Source organism: Phasianus colchicus, chromosome 5 (genome assembly GCF_987193195.1).
Source record: "Phasianus colchicus chromosome 5, bPhaCol1.hap1.1, whole genome shotgun sequence".
Classification (NCBI taxonomy): Eukaryota; Metazoa; Chordata; class Aves; order Galliformes; family Phasianidae; genus Phasianus; species Phasianus colchicus.
The window spans coordinates 28001208-28021304 of record NC_143440.1 but is presented as its reverse complement, the minus strand read 5'-3'; the positions used below and the strand labels follow the sequence as shown (position 1 = coordinate 28021304).

At 39.7% G+C, this 20097-nt stretch overlaps 1 protein-coding gene across 15 annotated transcripts in view; it reads left to right on the top strand.

Annotated features, from left to right (window-relative positions):
• Positions 1–16872, top strand: part of SIPA1L1 (signal induced proliferation associated 1 like 1) — a 196213-nt gene extending 179341 nt beyond the window's left edge. For 14 of the 15 annotated variants that reach the window (XM_090141103.1, XM_090141097.1, XM_090141099.1 and 11 more), the window contains 7 exons: positions 4702–4941; positions 5967–6132; positions 9439–9682; positions 12546–12692; positions 15010–15124; positions 15612–15693; positions 16474–16872. In XM_090141103.1, the coding sequence (XP_089997229.1) occupies positions 4702–4941; positions 5967–6132; positions 9439–9682; positions 12546–12692; positions 15010–15124; positions 15612–15693; positions 16474–16617 (1138 nt within the window). In that variant the 3' untranslated portion in view covers positions 16618–16872. The remainder of the gene's footprint in view (positions 1–4701; positions 4942–5966; positions 6133–9438; positions 9683–12545; positions 12693–15009; positions 15125–15611; positions 15694–16473) is intronic. The other variant, XM_090141105.1, reaches the window with a different exon arrangement.
• Positions 16873–20097: the final 3225 nt, after the last annotated feature.

Here is a 20097-nt window from a genome sequence, read left to right as displayed (position 1 = left end):
CAGTGTACATTTTCAAAAATCCTTGGTGTTGTACAAAAAGGAAGAAATGGCTTTTTTAGAAGAGTGTATGATCATAAATATCTGTTGCTTTCACAGAGACTGACTATTGCATTTTTATTCTTAAGGATGAAATCTTGAAGCGTTATTTGCTATCCATTTTGAGCAAAGCTACATTTAGGCAAGGGTGGATGTTTATCAGACAGTTTAACAGTTCCTCATATAATAGCTGCAAATGGAGTTTGTCATTGAGACTGCAGTGTAATGAACTGTCTCCATGTACTTTGTCATGGTGATTCTTACTCGTTATCTATTAATGGCGGTCCCACTCTGGTTTTCTGTCTCTTTTTGCCTGACTGTTTTTGGCAGTAAAGCTCATGTTATTCCATCCAAGTCTTTGAGACAGGTGTTTCCAACAGCTACACATGCATGAAGGACTTGAGCAAATCTTTAGAATACACTATGGAAGGCAATTTACATGGAATTTAGGCAACTTTACCACTTCCCCCTTTCTTAGAAAAAAAAATTGTCGTGGTTATCTACAGTGTTATAAGTTTTATTTTAAGACATGCATGTCTATGTGTATTTCTTTTTGATGTTCATTAGAATTTATCAAATGCCCCGTAGTGCTTGTCTGAATGTAACTAGCAGCAGCAATACACTTATCTTCATTCTTCCAGCTCTTAACTTTGTCTTCTCAAGACATGGTATTTTCTCTGGTTGACTTAGTCTAGTCTAATTGGTGTTTGTGCAGTGACCCTGTTGTAGTCTTCTACATGTTTTTTTTCTAGCTAAATAAAATGAAATTTCTTGTTCATTTAAAGACCAGCAGCTCTTCACAAAGAAGAGAGGTGGTAGCAATTTGTAGAGTACGTGGGACGTGATACCCATGCTGCAAGCACTGCATCCATACTGTTTATTCTGGTAGAGACAAGGACAGACTGACATGAAGATGAGAAAATGTTTGATGCCTTACAATAAAACAAAGGCACAGTCTGGACTGACTAGCTTCTGTTTTGTTTCTCATGGTGTCCTCAGTTGATGGTTACACACTGAACAGCAGTGCTTGGTCCAACTGTTAGCTGGCTGACCTGGGTGGATGGCAGCATGGCAAAGAGCAGGCAGGGGCTTGTTAACCTGGCACTCGTAAGTGTAGCCACTGCTGCCTGCTTCAAGGAGGAGAGTGAAGGATGATCCCGAGAAAGCTGCTTTTGGTGAAAAAATGAGCAGCTTAATTGCTGTCTCTGTCAGTTTCTAAATTGTTATCTTTTGCTGCTTCTCACACTTTACCTTTTGCTTCGTTCATACCAGAACACCTGTGACATCTTTAGAGTTGGGTTTCTGAGCAAGAAGAAAAGGAATTTTGGCCCTGAAAAGAACTCAGTGACAAAAGAAAAGAAAATAGCCACAAATTAGAGTGTTTGTGTCTATAGAAGACAGGAGCAACAATTAGTGTTATGATCATTTGGTGGTACGTAAAAGAACTTGTACCTGAGAACTGGCAGCAAAATGTAAATTATAGTGATTAACTTTTACAGCAGAGCTTTTGGCTAGGTTGTTACTTCTCCACCCCCATTCTCAAACTCCTTCCTGATGATCGTGCATATTTCTCATAGCATCCCAGGAGAACTGCATTATGTAGGCCAATAATTATACAGAATCATTACAGCTGAAGGTCATTAATTGAAGCCATATGTGCTGATGGCATTAATTCCCTAGGAAAAGATAAATAAATCAAACTTTCGTTTCCACCTAAAATGGGTGGTTTCTTATGTCCCTTTTAGCAAAAATAAAGTTATGGTTATTTCTAATCCAATATATTTTAACTACAATATTTTTAATATACTTAGTCCAAAATGATTAAATAATATTTTACTTCTATGAAAGACTCAACTGAAATTCTTGCAGATTGTCATGCGATATCTGAAATTTTCCCTAATCTAATCCTTCCTGTCTCAGTGCTCAAGCTGGGAAGTGAGAGACCACCAGTGGCAAAAGGCTCTCATCTCTCTGTCCTGGGACTGACGACTGAATTCCTTCCAGATCTAAACAAGCCGGTCCAGCTGTCTTTTACAGTACCCATGCTTCCTGCTGTCAAGCACTATATAACTCATCATCATGACCACAAAGCTTCAGCTCCAGTTTATTCTAGGGTTTATCCAAAGCCTTTTGCTCTCCAGAAATGCTCGCAGTTAACAAGTGTGTCTCTTTCTGTCAATATGCTCTTGACTTGCCTTTGTTTGTATGAAGAAAACTTCAGGCATTTTCACAGTTTTGCATACAGTTCCTGAAGCTGTATATCATCCCAAAATATTATGTTGTAAAACCACAGCTCAGAATATTCTACTCACTTTAAAGAGAAGTATATTAAAAACTATATGCTAATTTTCTTGTTCATCCACCAGACTGCTTGTCATGTATTATACATGACATGTATTATAATAAATATTTAACCAATAGTACTTATAATATACAGTATTTATATACAGGATGATATATAATAAAATACAATTATTAAATATATGCACATTTTATATATATATATATATATATATAAAGCATTTCATATATATACATTTATATATTTATGTTATATCTCTATATATATTTCATGTGGAACATACTGAATATCACTTTTTGTGCTCTCTGCATAGTAATATTAAGGGTCAGCACTACCAACTTATTATTATTATTATTAATAATTTTTATCAGTATTTTTTTTCCTGACAAATAACACTTCCTTGAGATTGACCCAGTAAGATTAAAGTATTTAAGTATGGTCAGAACTTTTTCTTCCTATGCTGAGGCAACAGACTTCACCAATTCTTGGTTATCTTTAGAAGAGGATAAGCATTAAAATTTAGAAAAAAAAAAACAACTTTTTTCTTTAAAGATGTACATCTTTCACAAATCTTGCTGTTTCAATTTTGCAGTAGTGATGCCTCACAGATGGGCTGTTTTGCTCAACATATGTAGGAGTTCTCTTTTCAGTACTGAAAACAGAAAAGAGAAGAAGGAATGAAGAGAAATTTACTGCCTCTCCCTCTAGCTCCTATTTTTCCCTGTTTTCTTGCTATGAATTGTTTACTTGTGTTATAAATAAAGGCCATGGTGTGCAGCAAATATATGGGATTGATGGACAGAAATATCTCTTCCTTTGCTTTCCTAGTCTGCCATTTTTTGTAAAGGTCTTTCAAAGGTATAGATAAGGGAGGAAAAAATGAAAATAAAATCTGGATTGTTATCGTCTGATTTGTGTACATATGAGGAGATGCATCTCCCCTCTAATATGCACTGCCATCCTCACGATGGGGGTGTGGGCAGCAGCAGGCAGTGCTGTTTGAGAAGGGAAGCCTGCCATCACTGCTTGCTAAATCCACATTCCTTAGCTGTTGGGTCTTCACTTCAGCCATCTGAAGGAGAAAGGTATAGTTGAAGGTGACTTCAGATGCCATCTGTTGTCAGTAGAGAGGAAAAACTGGAAAGCATAATTCTCCCTGGCTGAGACAACTGATTGAAGGTGAGGAGAATCACCTGCAAGGGTATTTCCCTCTCCATTGGCTACAACAGGAGCCAGACAATTGGCATAGATTAGATAACCTATTTCTGTAAGGTTGAATGCAAGTGAGATTATTTTTCCAGGTAGCAATATGAATTTACCTTAAATATTTTCTCTGTTTCATTAACAGTCAGAGACATGAGAATGGATTGTTTTATCATGACACAAAAACAGCACTGAAGAATCTTCTATTAAGCTAAGAATGAGGAAATTGTTCAGTGACTTTGTTCAGCCTCCCAGCTAACGTTTTATTTCTCAGTCAGAAACTGTTCTTTACCACAGGGCCATCTGTTTCAGATTCCTTCCTTGCAGTGTTGGATACAGGGACGAAAATGTGACTAAGTTGTGAGGAGAAGTGATGGAAAACTGGTTTATACATATTTAATGCTATTTCAGTACTGTGGCTATATACAAAGCTTTCTCTATCACCAGAAATGCCTGACCTTTTAAGATTGTTAAAGTAAATATTGTCTTAAGCACTAGTGCTCCTGATATTCTGCAAATTGCATAAGGTTTTAATATCATCATATCTGAAGAATAGCTCCTATTTAAAGCCCCCCACCGTCATCACCTTCTTCCAGTGGTAAGTTGCAGTTAGTCACCTAGACAAATTGTGGCATATGCCAAATCAGCAATTTTACTAAGTCTCTTTTTTTTTTTAAAGTAACTGCTTTTTAGGCAAAATCCAGGAAGTTCTCTTTTGAAAGAGATGTATGGGTATCTTCTATGCCTTGTTGTGGAGTCTCAAAGGGCGACGTTCCTGTTGCTTAACTTCCTTAACAATACGTTTTGTTCCACAGCCAGGAATTCCAGCGAGAAGTTGGTCTTGGGTTCTTTTTTCAAATTCAGTTACAATCTCATGTATTACTTCAAAGCTGCTAATCACAATGAACCTTAGGTTTCCTATTGTAAAGGAGGGAGTGGGGCAGCTTGATATGTCGTTTCCTTAGAGGTAACAAAACGTGTTGTGACTGTATGAGATGTTTTCAATAAAACATTGGTAGAAGACCCTTAAGGAGGCTGAATCGGTTTTGCTTCTCTACTTACTATTAATAAGTGCAACGTCATGTGCTCCAGATTTTTCTTTACAAATACATGTATGCACAGTAGAGGCAAATTTTGTCTTTGTTATGTTTCTCTCCCAGTACCATGAGCTCACGACACTCTGCCAGCCCGGTTGTTTTCACCAGTGCCAGAAGCTCACCTAAAGAAGAGCTTCATTCTGCTACTTCTCCCCAGCTTGCACCTTCTTTCTCCTCCTCCTCTTCCTCCTCATCTGGTCCTAGGACTTTCTACCCTCGCCAGGGTGCTACCAGCAAGTATCTGATCGGATGGAAAAAGCCCGAAGGGACGATAAACTCAGTGGGGTTTATGGATACAAGAAAGTAAGAATGATTTTTAGTTTTCTTCTTTGGTTATTGGCTTTAATTGTATGAAAGCATTAAAATCTGTGACATTTCTCTGTCTAAAAAAGCTCAAGGCTATCTAATAGAATGCTTATTCTACGGTAGAACTTAGTCTCATAATGAGTTCTGCAACTGGGCTTAAATATTTGATAGTTAGCTAATCTTATTCCCTGATAAGATGCTTTTAAACATTATTATTTTTGTTGCACAGTATGGGTTTCACTTCTATTAAAGCTTATCTTTCCTTGGGACTTCTTAAAGGAGACTCAAAATGTTATTTCAGCAAATATTAAAAATCTTCTTAAGGTAGAGGCTGAGTTCTTTCCTAAGCCTCTCACTCATGTAGTAGTACTGTGCACAGTATGTATTAGTTCTGTGGCTCTCCATGTTGGCTCATCTAGGTTGCTCCCAGCATCCTGTCTAACTGGCTTAAAGCAGTGTTACAATATTCAGCCAACTCTTTTGGAATAGAAATAGAGAAACAACTTTCTAGTGAAAATACTGTTTCTTTAAGTCTTACATGACTTTGAAAGCAAGTGATTTGGAAAGCCCATTTCAAAATAATTTGTTCATCCTTTCTTGACTTCTACTGAGTCAGTGCAGGATTCCAAGATGATGCCAGTAACTGATTATCAAAAGGAGATGGAGTTTTGTGAAAGCTGCAGTAAAAAGAGAGAAAAGTTTAAAGGAACTTGCTGATATGTTGCTCTTGCACTGATTTAAGGAATATGTTCTTTTTAGTTTTGTGCAAAATATGGATTATTTTAGCAGATTTGGTCCCTTGTTGAGAAAATGTATCACAATAACCTTAACATATGTCAGTAATTGATTGCTTCAACAGGTATTCATTAAGATGAGGCCCTGCTGTATTAGGGAAACTCCTTTCTTCTTTCATGCCCTCTACCTGTGCTCTTTCTTTTTGAGAATGCTATAATTCTTGTTTCATCCATGCCTCCTGCCCCAGGGCTTTGAGACCTGAATGTGTCTGTTCCATTTCATTTAAGACGTCACCAGAGTGATGGCAACGAAATGGCCCACCCTCGGCTGCGCGCATCAGCAAGAGATCTGCGAGCATCACCAAAACGAGCATCAAAGTCCACTGTTGAAGAAGACTTGAAGAAACTGATAGATCTTGATAGTCCAACACCTGAATCCCAGAAGAATTTCAAGGTATGTTGCAAAGTCTGGATATCGGTTGTCACAGCTGAGTGAAATCTGAGAATACCTTAAGAGCAGTGTGCACATCCTATTTTGATCCAAGTCATAATTCTCTTGTCACAAAACAGAAATTTGTAAAGCTGTACTTCAGGGGAATTTGATGAGGAAATTCATCACTGCCTGGACGCATCACTGATACAGCAAAAGGTGTCACAGTTTGGAAATGGACAAAGGCTGTGAAGCTCTAAAATATCTCTGTAGAAAATGCTGAGTGCTTTCAAAGTGGTAGAAACTGAAGTGTTCTGTGCTCAGTACTTTGCATTAATGGCTTCTGAGTTTCTCAGATAGGATATCTTCCATTCTCACCCATAAGAAGAAAATGAAACATAAGATGTTGTCTGCATTATCATCGACAGAAAGCCATCTGCTTGTCACAGACTGTTCTTGCAAGAGGAGAACGTTTAGGGAATAGTTGCATTCTTCCAGTCACTGCAATATTATTTCAACTGTGTGCTTAATTGCAAAGAATATTTAGGACTGCTGGCATATGAGAAATCTTGTAATGTTGTCTTGTGCATTTGTATTGCTCTTCTCTGATTGCAGCACTAAACTGCAACTTGTTGACAGTACTGAAACTCCTTGCAATATGTGTGCTTTCCCACTTCTCTAATCCTGTTCCTTAAGAAGGGCCAAGAATGCTCCTCAGACTTAAATATTTATATAGAATAGTTGTGCAAACATTTCCTGAGGTGTTTGGTATTTGTGTATAATAATCATAAAGTGTATATTTTTAAGAATTTATTTTAAGAATCCATCATTTTGAAGAGAATCTCTTGATTTCTACCGTTATGTAGAGTCAGTGCATCACAGCTCACTTGCCACCTACCCCAGATGGTTTCCACAGCAACTGTGCAGAAGAGAGAGCTTGCACCTTCTTTCTCTGCTAGCAAAAGCCCAAAATGGCTTAGTAAAACTTATGAATTCTAGGTTCTATAGACATACTATTTCAGATGTTACATTTAGGGCAGGTTAGATGAAGTCAAGATACGATAACTTTCTCTTCGATTTTGTGGTAGTTCTACGTTGAGTGAGCCACAGGCAAGCAAAAACATCCCATTAGTTGCTTTTGAGCAAGCTGATTATTGTTATTCCAAATTTCCTTCTGTTCAAAGAAGTGACCTATAAAAGAGGCCTATAGAGGCGCTATAAAAAGTACGAAGGTTCCAAACTTTGTTAATTTTTTAATTTGGGTTGAGTGAATCCGTTCTTACCTTAATTTTAATTTCTTCGTAACAGTAACAAATATGTTAACTGAGGTTATGCTTTTGATAAATTTCAGCAAATTCCCAAAACTATCACACCAATAAATAAAACGTTCTGTGTTTTAAACTGTCATTTCTGCCCACTGCAGGATTTATATTTCATCTTACAAAAAAATTATTGCTCTGATTGCATGAAAAAATGTTGACAGTTGGAGAAAAAAAAAGAAGGAAAAAAGAAAAGTATGATAATGCCTCTCATACGTTCACTGCAAAAGACTGAAAACCTCCCTCATTTCTGCTGACTGCTTTGTATTCTAGCAGAATTTGTTCTAGGCTATGATTTTGGGTTGCTTTACTATCCTACCGTCTTTCTCATCTCCTTACCTACTCCTAATGCATTGTGTCTTCTCAGATAAGCCACCCTTCTTTTTCCTCTCTCCTAACCATTTTTCTGACTCCTTCAGTTGTTTATACCTGTGCAAACTTTTTATTTTAAGGTCTGGTATTAATTAGTGGTTCCAGCTCCTAATTCTCTGGTGGAGTTTGAATTCTTTAGCACTATGTTAACTATAGGACCCTGAAGTGTATGATGTAACAGCTCTTTCTATTCGTTTGCCTCTTCAGAGGAAACGCTGGGAGTTTTTAACAGACATAATGTGCACCTGCTGATTGAGCTTTTATATTTCAGACAAAAAAAGCAGCTTGATCCTCAACATAATGCAGTGACAGCTGTGTACCAGAAGTTGTCATTTTTGTAGCATTAATTGTATGTGCAAGGTTCCTAGTGTTGTGGCCATGAGTTCTGTCCTAAAGGAGCCAGTGCAGAAGGGAGGGGTTTACATAACAAAGCTGGCATGGGATGTGACTTCTTTCCTTTCTTGTCTTTCACAATAGCAAGTTTTTGAAAGTAATCTTAGCTGTTCTGATTCTTAACCCACAAAAAGCAGACTTCCAATATTAAAATTTGGAATGTTTTGACAAAAAAAAATCTGGCAGATCGTTTTTCACTGTACAGTACCAATAGTCCTTTCTCCATGTTCTTCTCCCACCTTGCAGTGTGGGTTTTTGATCACAGGAATAGAGTACCGTCTGTTTAACATTTTTTTCCCTTTTTCTGAGGAGAGAACTGTTTTTCTGTGCAGATGAGTAATGCTTTATAATGTTTAATCACACTTTCCAGAAATCGAATTCTTTCCTGTCTTGTTCAAACATGTTTACAGAGCAGATGAGGATGGCAAGGTCTTTTTCTCGGGTTGCCATCTCTCCATGAAAGCCTTTGGACAAAATTTCAACCAAACCATAAAAAATGTTGTGTCTCAGAGGTGGTTATATTGCCAGAGGTTTCATGAACATTTGTGGCTGGTAGAGTAGAAGATCGGTGTCTGGACTGGTGGGAATGGTATGCGTTGTTTGAAAGCAGCTTACTAGCACTGGCCAGTGAACATGTAGCTTCAGACTAACCGTAGCATTGCTTCCTTGTTTGCCAAGCTTGGAGGAAGCTGGGAATATGAAGGGGGTGAGATACAAGCTCTCTCATGGGATGACTCATTTAATTTTCTTTCAAGTAATTCTAAAGAACTGAAGTGTAGTGTTGTTCCTGGTTGTTCAATAAGATGAGACTTGTAATTAGTCGGTGTTTGTTGGTGCTCTGCGTGCAGGGAAGCAGCCTCCCCAGGTACGAGGAGGGCTCATTTATGCAGCATTTGGTTTGTTTCTGCAAACATAATCTTTGCTACATGAGAGCTCTAGAATTCATGAGGGAGGCTGAGATTTACTCCTTAGTCAAATCTGGAAGAATACTTAAAAGCAGAATTGTAAGACAGATTGAAAAAGACCTAATTCGTTATCTAGTCATAATCTTCCTCAAAGCAGATTCCTTTATTTTCTCTTTCCACTTTGGGGAAAAAAAAAACAACAAAACTAGACAAAATTATGCTAACATTTGCTTTCTCATTAAAATAAGAAGTCTTAAGAAATCACTTCATACATTTCAGAAGTTTCTGTATTGATTTTTTATTTCTTTTTATTTCTTTTTTTTTTTTTTATGAATGTATAGTCACACACTCTGTCCTGTCAGTCTCCCTTTCCCAGCACTCCTACCACAAGGCGTGCCTTGCAAAGGACTTTGTCAGATGAGAGTATTTACAGTGGTCAGAGAGACCACTTCTTCGCCTCGCGGGCCTCACTCTTGGACCAAGCCATGCCAAATGATGTCCTGTTCACCAGCACATACCCTTCTCTCCCAAAATCGCTGCCACTGCGGAGACCGTCGTATACTTTGGGAATGAAGTCACTACATGGTAAGTGTTTCTGATTTTCCTATTTTCAAAGGAATCCATCATAATTATGTCAAGGAAAGTGGTTTGTTGCAGCCATTAGTACTTCTGTCTTGATTTTGCTGAAATGAAGAGTCAAGTCACACCTGCCTGGAAATATAAAACAGCTACGGAATTTTTTTCCTCGCTTCAGTGGGTATGAGGTTGCATGACTAGCTAGTCATGTAGTTACCTTGTGGAAGGAGCACAATAATTGCCTCATCAGCTCTAAACTCTCACCATTTTCTTCAGTCATCAGAATGAATTGAACCAATGGGTAAATAATGTATGCCTGGTTATCTATCAGTGACAACTTCAGATGGCAGTTACTTTAGCGTGGGATTGTGGGAAGAAAATGCTATTAGGGAAATAATGGTATGAAAATGTATAAATGCTGGTGGACTTCTGAATGTATGACTACACTAGAAACAGCTTTTATTACACCAACTATTTTTCAGTTCTCTCACTTGGCTATTCGTTTCACAGGACTTGAGTTACTTAACTTTGGTCCCATTAGCAGTTCTACAAGGGAGTTACTTGTTAAACTGTTGTCAAGAAAGCATTCAATTTCCCCATTAGTCTGCTGAAAAGTCCCAATAAGATTTTGGGATAAGCTGTGTTATTGTATGTGAATTTCTCAGCTGGTGAGAAAGGGAAATTCACAGATTCCTGTTGTATCTTATAGCTAGATGTGTGCTAAGCAATTCTGCAGTAATTTTTAAGGGCTTTTCAGATTTATTCACATTTTCATGTTTCAGTGCAAGACTGTCAATAAATTCAACTCATTACAGTAGGCACTAAACACTGTCTGTACTGTTGTTTCCATACAGCATGTTAGGAAGCCAAACTCTTTTCAGTTCTTCTTTTTATATGTGCTAAAATGACTTTGTGGACTTGGTTACATGCATAACTGACTGATAGACTTGGCTTCTGAGAGTTTGAGGTCAGAAGGTTAATGATGCCATCTGAGTAGAAGAGGAAGGCAGCATGTGGACTCTTTTCATTCAGATGTCTGTATTTTCTAAACTGAAAAACCTTCTCTCACTGTCATATCCTTGTCCACAGTGAAATGATTACTCCTCCTAGCACATAATCTTTATACATTTGCCAACAAAATAAGACTTTGCGTTTTCTGTGAGATGTAGGCCTGCATGATAAAAGCCTGGCTGATTGAGTGACACGTGAATTGTGTTCCCTTTCCCTTCCCCACTTGCCTTTGCTCAGAGGAAGGATTAAGTAGTACTGGGTATTTAATACCTCTAGTATTTGTTGGCTTCAAGTTATTCAGACTTATTTTAATTCAAAGATCTGAATAACAAAGAACTGCCACTCCAGAGCACCTTTGCTTGGTTTGAAGAGGGGAAAACTTTGAGCTAAAAATATTTTTTATTTACTCATCTGTCTTAATTAACAACCAACTGGTGCTTTTAAAACAATTAATTTTTCAAATAGTCAATTCTTTTACTTCCAATTTTGTGCATCTTTTCACTAGTTGTGAACATTTCTGTGTTGAGAACTTACAAATAATTGTCGTCTTCTGAGGAGTCGATACAAGAATCTTCAGTGTTGAGTTAACCTTAGTTTTTTAAGTATACACCAAAAAAAACCCAAACAACAAAGTTTTTGAACAAAGAGCAACTTCAGTGTTGTATTTCTGCTCATTGTTTCCCAGGCAGCAATGTTACTTAAAGCTGTTAAAAAGTTCTTTAAGTTATGGAAATTACCTAGCTATTTAGAATATATTTTTTTAAAAAAAAAAAAAGCAAAAATAAGCAATGCAAATAATTGTGTTTGTCTTCTGGTGGGTCTATGCCCTGCCCACAGGGCTGTCTTCCCGTTCTCAGTGCCAGATTTACCTTGCCTTGGCCCAGACTGATTCTTTTGTATACCTTTCCTCTCTGCAGCTTCGTCCTATGTATATAGTCCATCTTCTCACCGTTGCTTTCTGTACTTCTGATACTGCCTCACATTTGTTGCAATTTCCTTTATGCTTCACCAAGCACAGGGCATGAGGAAGCAGGCTGTTGCTGCTTCTGAGCTTGCATGTGTGCTAACTGACCAGGCATTCCATGCTTATTGATTCACTGGCCAGCAAATAGAAATATAAGACATAATTAATTGCACATTCACGGTTTGCTCTTTCTCTCACTAGTGGCAATAATTTAAATATTCCACTTTTTAGGCTACAGGTTACACAAAAATTACAGGAATTTATTTCTCTATATTCTTTTCCAAGCTTGCCCATGTGTTCTTTGGTGGTGGTGGTGTTGTATTTTCTCCATAGCAGGCCATATACCAACTCATGGATGAGCTTGGGTATTTTTCAGAGTTTTCTTGTTCTGAGATGTTTTGGTTGGCCTAAGTCTGCTCCTATTGACTCACAATATTGTAAATAGAAGATGAACAAGGAAAACCACAGTCTTGTACTTTTTAGAGCAGCAGATAGGTAACGGGGATTGGAGAAGCCCCAGCAAGCTGCAGAGCCCTCCAAAGTTCCTTCAACTTGTGCAAAGGCAGGAATCATTGGGTAGAAGAGTACTGCCCCTACCTCAGTACTGGGAGGGAAGTTGACTGTTTAAGTGGTAAACTGCAAAGATTTATGCAGATTCAGAAGGAATTTAATGTTCTGGTGAGGGGCACAATCTCAGAAAGTGTAACATGCTCTGACTGGTTAACTATGGTTGATTAAATGTTCTGCTGAGTTCTTTAGATCTAGAAATGACATCCTCCTCCAAAATGAAGAAGAGATACTTGAGTATTAGAAAAGGAACTCTGTTTTGGTTTGGGTTTTTTTGGTTGCTTTGTTTTTTATGGAGCTTACCTTTTATTCTACATTACTCTACTCTAGGAGAGTTTTCTGCCTCTGACAGCTCCCTCACAGATATCCAGGAGCAAAGACGGCAGCCCATGCCAGACCCTGGTCTTATGCCATTGCCTGATTCTGCCTCTGATCTGGACTGGTCAAACCTGGTAGATGCTGCCAAAGCCTTTGAAGGTAAATTTTCAGAACATAATACTTAAGAAGCTGATCCTTCTGCGTGCTTCATAAAGAACTGTTTTTCTTTTGGAAGGGGGGGGGGGGAAGGGTTTGACTCTTAATTTTGTTGGCATTATTAGTGTGAGCCTTTAGCTCTTTTAAAACAGCAACTGAAGTCTTAACAGTCTAGAACTTTGTTTGCACGTATGAAGTGGCATTTCTTCATAGTCAATTCCTTTTGTTTTGCTGCAGTTTGGCCAAATATCTGTGAAACTGGCTGTTTTTCATGTCATGTAAAGCAATTCCAGACATAGCAGCTAAGAAAAACATTTGTTGCAAGTGCAAAGTTGAGTCAAAGAGCAGAAGGAAAAAGCATATGAGCACATTAATGATTGTTTGCTTACTGCATGAGCTAGGAGTTTCTATAGTGCAGCTGAAGTGCAGTTCTCAAGGTAATTTGGGAAATGTGCCTTGTTGGCATATAGTTTTTGCCCTTCTGTATGCCTCTGCATACTCCAAATACATAGACTTGCACATAGGTGTCATTTCATCCTATAGCACTTTCCATCTCCTTGACACTTAGTAAGACTAAGAGAACTGCAAGCTGCCTAGATGTATTTGAATTTAAAATGAAACTCTCTTCTGCCCAAAGGGAGTTGTTATGATCTGGTGGAATGTTCTTCTAGGTGCATTAAACAAAAGTACCTTTTGCTAATCTTTGCACAAATGCTGACCCACCTCCATGAATGTTTTTACTGATCTTGAATCTTTGGAACATTACTCTGCATGGCTGGAGAATGCTGTGGGGTAACTTGTTTTCTTGTCTGTTCTCTGCTAGTAGTCACACACACCATTAAAGTAGTGTATGCATAAGTTAGCATTCAAGACATCGTTTATGCTCTATTCTGTTCTGTGTTCACAACAGCATGGGGATGAAACTCAAGTTTTAATACACTGCACTGTGGTCAGCAGTTTTTGTTCAAAAGATCCCCTATCTTAATTTCTCCTTAGATTTCGTTGCCCTCATCAACCTGAATTCCTCATTTCTGTAGACCCCAGGCTCATTTGCATTTCTCTTTAGAAGTGTGAACAAAGTCAGTGTGGTGAAGGTAACAGGCTGACACTCAGACCAACAAGAGCTGGGTTAATGTGTTTGCTGGCAACCTTATCTCATCAGTGTAAAAACATATTCAAGATTCAACATGGAGAGGGATCAGCTGTCTGTAGTCTATACAGTCTTAGTCCATAGTCTCTGCTAGGTGCCAGCAGGGGCTGACAAGCACTAACCAGTGCTGTGCACACTCTTCTGCATGGTTGATATCTTCAGTACAAGCCCCTAGAGTTGTAACTAGTGATACCTGCAACCAGCTGGAACAAAATCTACTTGGATTCCTGCAACCCTTATGTCAAAAGGAAAAAGAAAGGAACAGGAATCATTCAATCATACCAATGCCTGTTAATATTAGCTTTGGTAAAAGCACACAATAAAAATTTGCCAAGCAGAAAAAAAATAAATTTCTGTTTCCAGTGTGAGATCAGCAGCTGGGGAGGGAGAGAGGTGTTAATTTATTAAGCTAAAAAGTGTTCACATTTCTGTTTGTGCTAGGAAACTCCAGGGGCAGAGGCAGTTGCTGACTGCAGTCACACCACATGGTAGTGATTTAGAGATGTGTTAAAACACTGCAAGGTAGCAGTTATAGGACAAAAAAATATACAGATATAAGGCAGGAAAGGGATTTCACATTTCAGTCTGAAAAGATTTTATAATAAGGCATAAGGAAAAAAACCTTGGTTCTGAAAAATGACGGTGGTCTGTTTATTTTTCACATATAAGTTATGCAGAGTGAGCTTTACTTTCTTAAAGATGGAGATCATTTGTGGAGTGCAGGAATTTAAATATAGGAACTGAATTACTAGGCTGTGTACCCAGGAGGTTCTACACGGTGCTTATTGCTTCAGCTTGAGTTCTTGCCTCTACTGGAAGTGTCTGTCCCCATATGGATGCTGCAGGTGCCACTGGGGCATCTGCTTTGCACTCTGCAGCATCTCCCTTTTGTAACCATTCATTAGCCTGATGGTGATGCATGGTCTTCATGAGCATGCAGAACTCTACCAGTTCTAGGACTCATTAGTTGAATCCAGTGCAATGGAAGAGTTGGTACAAACACTAGGCAAGCAGTTTGCTTCTGCCAAGCTGATATCGGTGCATCACACTGTAGTCTTGAGACAGACTTCTCGGATTTCCTTGAGATCTTGTAGTGTAGCAATTGCACGGTGCTTAAACAAATCATCGTTACTGTGGTGTCATTGCTGTTCTCTGTGTGTGCCTTTTCAGTTCAGCGAGCTTCATTCTTTGCTGTTGCGGATGAAAACCACAGGCCTGTGAGTGCTGCCTCCAGTGGTGATCAGGCTGAGGACCAGCTTACTGCACAGATAAAGCCTTATACAGGGTAAGCAAGTATACCACATAAACACGCATCCTCAGTTACAAACTGTGGAAAAGAGTACAAATACCTTTGTCTGGAAGCTGTTTCTAACCTTTGTGGAACTCTTTACAAGTTCTCATGATGTTGGGAAGTGAAAACAGCAGAACTGTAAATACAGCTGAACCTTTGTGCAGGTTCCTTCTTGTCTGAGGTGTGTATGTGAGGTTGTCCAAAGCTGCGGTAACTCAAGGCGGGTGTAATGAGCAGAAGTTGAGATAAATTATGTGATGGGATGGCAGCACTTAATCATGGGTTGAGTTTGTTCTCCTCGATAATACGCTGCACATTTTCCATGTGCTGCGTTAGGTATTTTTTCTTGGTTTTGTGAATTCATGGCATACCTGAGAGTACACTTACACAGAGCAGCTTGGTACAGAGACAGGCTGTTAGATACCCAATGTGAAGATGGTAAAATCTGTGAGCACTTACTCTTGTTTCCTACTTCCAATAGTAAAGAATCTCCTCCAACTCTCGCCTCTAAAGTGGACCAACTTGAAGGTTTGCTGAAGATGCTGCAAGAAGACTTAAGGAAGGTACATTTTTGAGCTACAGAAAATTTGTAAGGCATATATTTGGTTCTGATAGGTGATACTAATTACCATGTAATTCTGCTTTGCCTTGCCTGAGCCTGTGACAGTCTTATCCTTTTGCAAGAAAATGACATTTTTTTACTACTTTTCTCAGGCTGTGCTTCCAATTATGCAAGGTGAGGGTGCAGTGCCTAAACTGTAGGCATCTGACTCCTCTGCTTAAATTAAGAGAGTGATTCTGAGTACCTACACTCCTAATTCAGGTGACTCTTAGTCCATGTAAATACATACTGCTGTGTAAATATATCCTGCCAGTGCTGAAAAGTGAGACTGTTATTGAACCATGTAATTTCTATTGTGAACACTTTCCGTGTTATGTTACTGCTTGCTTGGTCCAAGAAAGATCTGCTGTGGTTGGGTGAAAAGTCTTTTAGCTAGGGAAATATTTGCAGAAATGTGTCCTATCCTTTATTTAATTCGCCATCTGCAGTTCCATATTTTGTTCATACAGAACAGGGCATGACTGATTTCATTTCACCACTTGGAGAGGCAACCGCAGCCCTCTGTTATTTGAATTTGCTAATAGACAAACCCTGACAGTTCAAGCAAAAAGTGAGGAATGAAACATAACAAATCCACCTTAAATATAAGACTATCTATTACTGCACATAAAATCTTTGCACCGTGTGTGACTCGTACTCACTGAAATTCCTGCCACTTCATGTAGATAGAAAGCATGCTTCACAGTTATCACTAAGATCTGTGTTTTTCTTCATGCCCAAGGAAAAAGAGGACAAAGCCAATCTTCAGGCTGAAGTGCAACATCTGCGGGAAGACAACTTGCGGTTACAGGAGGAATCCCAGAATGCGACTGAGAAGCTGAAGAAATTCACCGAGTGGGTTTTCAACACAATTGATATGAACTGAGAGCAGTGTATGGGGAAGGGAACTATCTGTAATGAATATTAATCCTGGGACTTAAGCTTTAATGCCACCTTAATCATGACATGTGAAAGTATAGTCAGAGCACTTCCCCGTCCTCCATCCTCCAATAACCCTTTTTTGCATCTCTGCGCGCACTCCGAACAATTGCAGATCAACAATCAATGTCTGCCTTTTGTAGAAAAACAAAGTAAATAATTTTAAAGAGATAAAATAAAAGTTTAACTGCTAAAATGTGAATGTCTATTTTTTGCACATTGTTTCTTTATCTGTTACGTACAAAGCGATTTGGAGGCTGGGTCGGGCTTGCTGCTCCATCTGCCTCTGGTTCCATTATCTCCTTTCTCTCTGTTTCAGGTAATCTGCTTTTCCTTGCAGCTTTGGCAAATATTATGACATCTAGAAAATTAGAAAGAAATGTTTATTTTACTGCTTTTCTTACATTGTTTTCTGAAGTATGCCACAGACAAGGGGATGTAATGCAATGTTTTAGGTGTCTCCTTAGCAATTTGCGCTTGATTGCTAGTGCTACCTTCCCATACGTAACAGAGAGCGTGTGTCTGTAGTGTAGGTACAGTACAACCAGCATCACAACGTCTGGAGAGAGATGAGAGACCTGAGCCGTGGGTGAGGCACGTTATCACACATCTATTGCATTAGCATTTCTGGTAGCCTTTGTTTCCTGTGGAAGCGACGGCTGCAAGTAACTTTACAAACAGCAAAACGAGGCATGCTGCGGTTGGTACCGTATCAGGCAGGCTGAGATACCAAGCACTGCTGCTGTACTGCTTGAGGATCGTCCCCAACCCTTCCAGGGGAGTCTGTTACTGTCCTTTGTGCAGAAGACTTAGGCTGAAGTTGTAAAGAGATTAAGATTTCCTCTACACACCTCAAAACATTTCCATGAAAATCCACGTAGGCCATCTCAGTGCACCAGCCCTCCCGTTTCATTTCTCCACTCTTCTCAAATCACTGCAGATCTGAGAAATGTTTGCTAAGCTTTTGTTCAATGACACGGGAGGTCTTTAAATCCTTTGTGGCCACGAGCAGAGGAATACGTAAAGGTGAAATTAGAGAAGTACATTTTTCCTAAGTACTGAGATAGGATTGGAGCTCTGAAATCCCCAGTTCCCAGTGAAGCTGTCTAGCGTGAGATTTCCCAAACTGCCTCATGTCAGAAAAGTTAATTTCATGTTCTTTGAAGGAACAGCCGACTTGCCACAACATATTACCTCTCCAGAAAATACCTTTTAGGTGTAGGCGCTGCAGTTTGCACGATCACTGAGCTGTGCAGTGTGCTGAGAAATCTTTTCTGTTCCATTCTGAGTACACAGTCACTACGTTAACAAATTTGCCTTGCACAAGGTGCAGCAAATTTGGAGTGAACTACAAGAACAGACCTCCCTGCCTTTACCACATTGTCAGACAGGATAAAATCATTGGGCATAGGTTTGTCACAGAAACTTCCACGCTCTTTTCAAATCCCCTTTTCATACTCTTTAATTTTGCTCCACACAAGTGCACGCTACACTCCAACCTCAAACTTCATTTGTGATGCTAATCCCCATGGAGTTCTTCTCTAATGTTTTGTCATGGAAATGGATCTCTTTGGAACTATTTCTGGAGTGCTTTTGTAAAGGTTTAGAATGTCTTGGGTTTTTTAATGACTTGTATGAAGGAGATTTATATAATGCCTGATATAATTTGTAAATGGGAAATATTGCTAACATCTCTGAGCATCCTGAAGTCTTGCTTTTATTCTCTTTTATTTTTAAGTTTGGGTTTTATTTTATTTCAAAAAATATTTTGGGACTTGGGGCAGACTATTTATTAGAGTTTTGCAACAGAGTTCTTCTTGTATGATGCCACTGAAGGCTACTTGTAAAATTCTGACAATAAAACTCATTTTAAAGGCTCTTCTAAACCATTTTCTTCTGATTTTGTTGGCTTTGTTGTTCCGAACTTTCCAGAGTACTCATTTCTTCCTGCTTCCTTCTTGTACCTCTTAACTGAGCGCTTGGGGATGGAAGGGTTTTGTTCTCTAGTTTTTCCTTTTTATCCCCCGGCAGGCCTTTATTTGGTTATGTACATGCACACTTTGTCTGCTGACGTTTTGCTTATGTTACTGCACAGATTCTTTCCCCATTTGCCTTTGTCTGTATAGCTGAGTTTTGTAACCTGTAACAGCTCCCTGGTCTTTACCAGGCGAATAAAGGATGGGCAGGGTTTTGGTTTTTATTTATGATTCATTACTTCTCAAGATTCTAGTATTTATGGAAATGGAAGCCAGTTTAGGTGAAACCAGCCTGGCACGCCTGGATGGGGGCTCACTCAGCTTTCAGCATCCCAGAGCCAAATCTGTAAGCACTGAACATCAAGTCTAGGGAGGTCAGGTGTTCCCTTTGTTTTGTTTTCCAGATCTTATTCTTTGACTCAGGGAATAATCTTAAATGTATTCTTAACTGACGTTTCTCAGCCCCGTGAATGAGTGTTCTGCACAGCAAAAAAAAAAAGCGGAGCTGGATTCCTGCAGGTGGAAGAGCTGCCCTGCCCACAGCCATAAGTAACATACACTGGTGGTTCCCACGCTTCACCTTGCAGGGTAGGTCGGGCTGGGCACCGGCACACCCTGACTTGCAGACATCTGCAGCCCGGGGCAGCTGCTGCCTGGGCAGGGGGATGTGAGAGCAGCGTGGAGCAGGGGCTGCCCTCCTTTTCTGCACCCTGGGTGATGGTTTTGCAGAAGAGCAGTGAAGCAGGTGCGGGTATGAGGTCAGAGGGTGTAGAGCTGTGGTGAGGTGAGCTGGGGCACGCAGGAGGTGGAACTGAGAGGAGAGGATGGTGGAAGGACACAGGGTGGTCAGCTGGGTGTAGGGGAGGTGCGCTGTGCGGTGAAATGCGGTGCACTGAGGCTTTACTCCTCCAGAAGTGTGGTATTGCACTGTATTGCACTGTGCTTTCTATAGAAAGCTGAGATGTGTTCCAGACCTGCTGGATAGGTATTGTAAGACAGCCTTTTTTTCCCCAGCTTTTCCCTTTGTGGGAAAGGGCACAGCAAATTTTCCCCACGAAACCAGGCACGGTGTGGGGGCTGATTTGTTTTATAAGAACCTTTACATAATCCTTCTCTCATCTCCCAGTGGTTAACAAATCCTCCTCCGAGGTGTTCTGCTGTCTCCTAGCAGACACCCCAGTATGGTGACAGCCCTGTATGTGAGCAACTTGCTCTGCTGCAAGACAGCAGGGAACAGGGGCAGAAGCTGTTTACAGCTCGCATGGCACCTAAATTTGGGTTCCCTGGGTGAGAGGGGATGCTGTCTGTCCTCCACTGCTACCTTACAGCAGGCTTGGGCCTTGCTGAGGTGGTTCCTAATGGGCAGGAGCATGATGAAGAGATTGTGAAGGTCCCTCAGCTCTAAGCTATGGTGAGGAAATCCTTGCTATGCTGCTGGTGAGGTGAAGCTG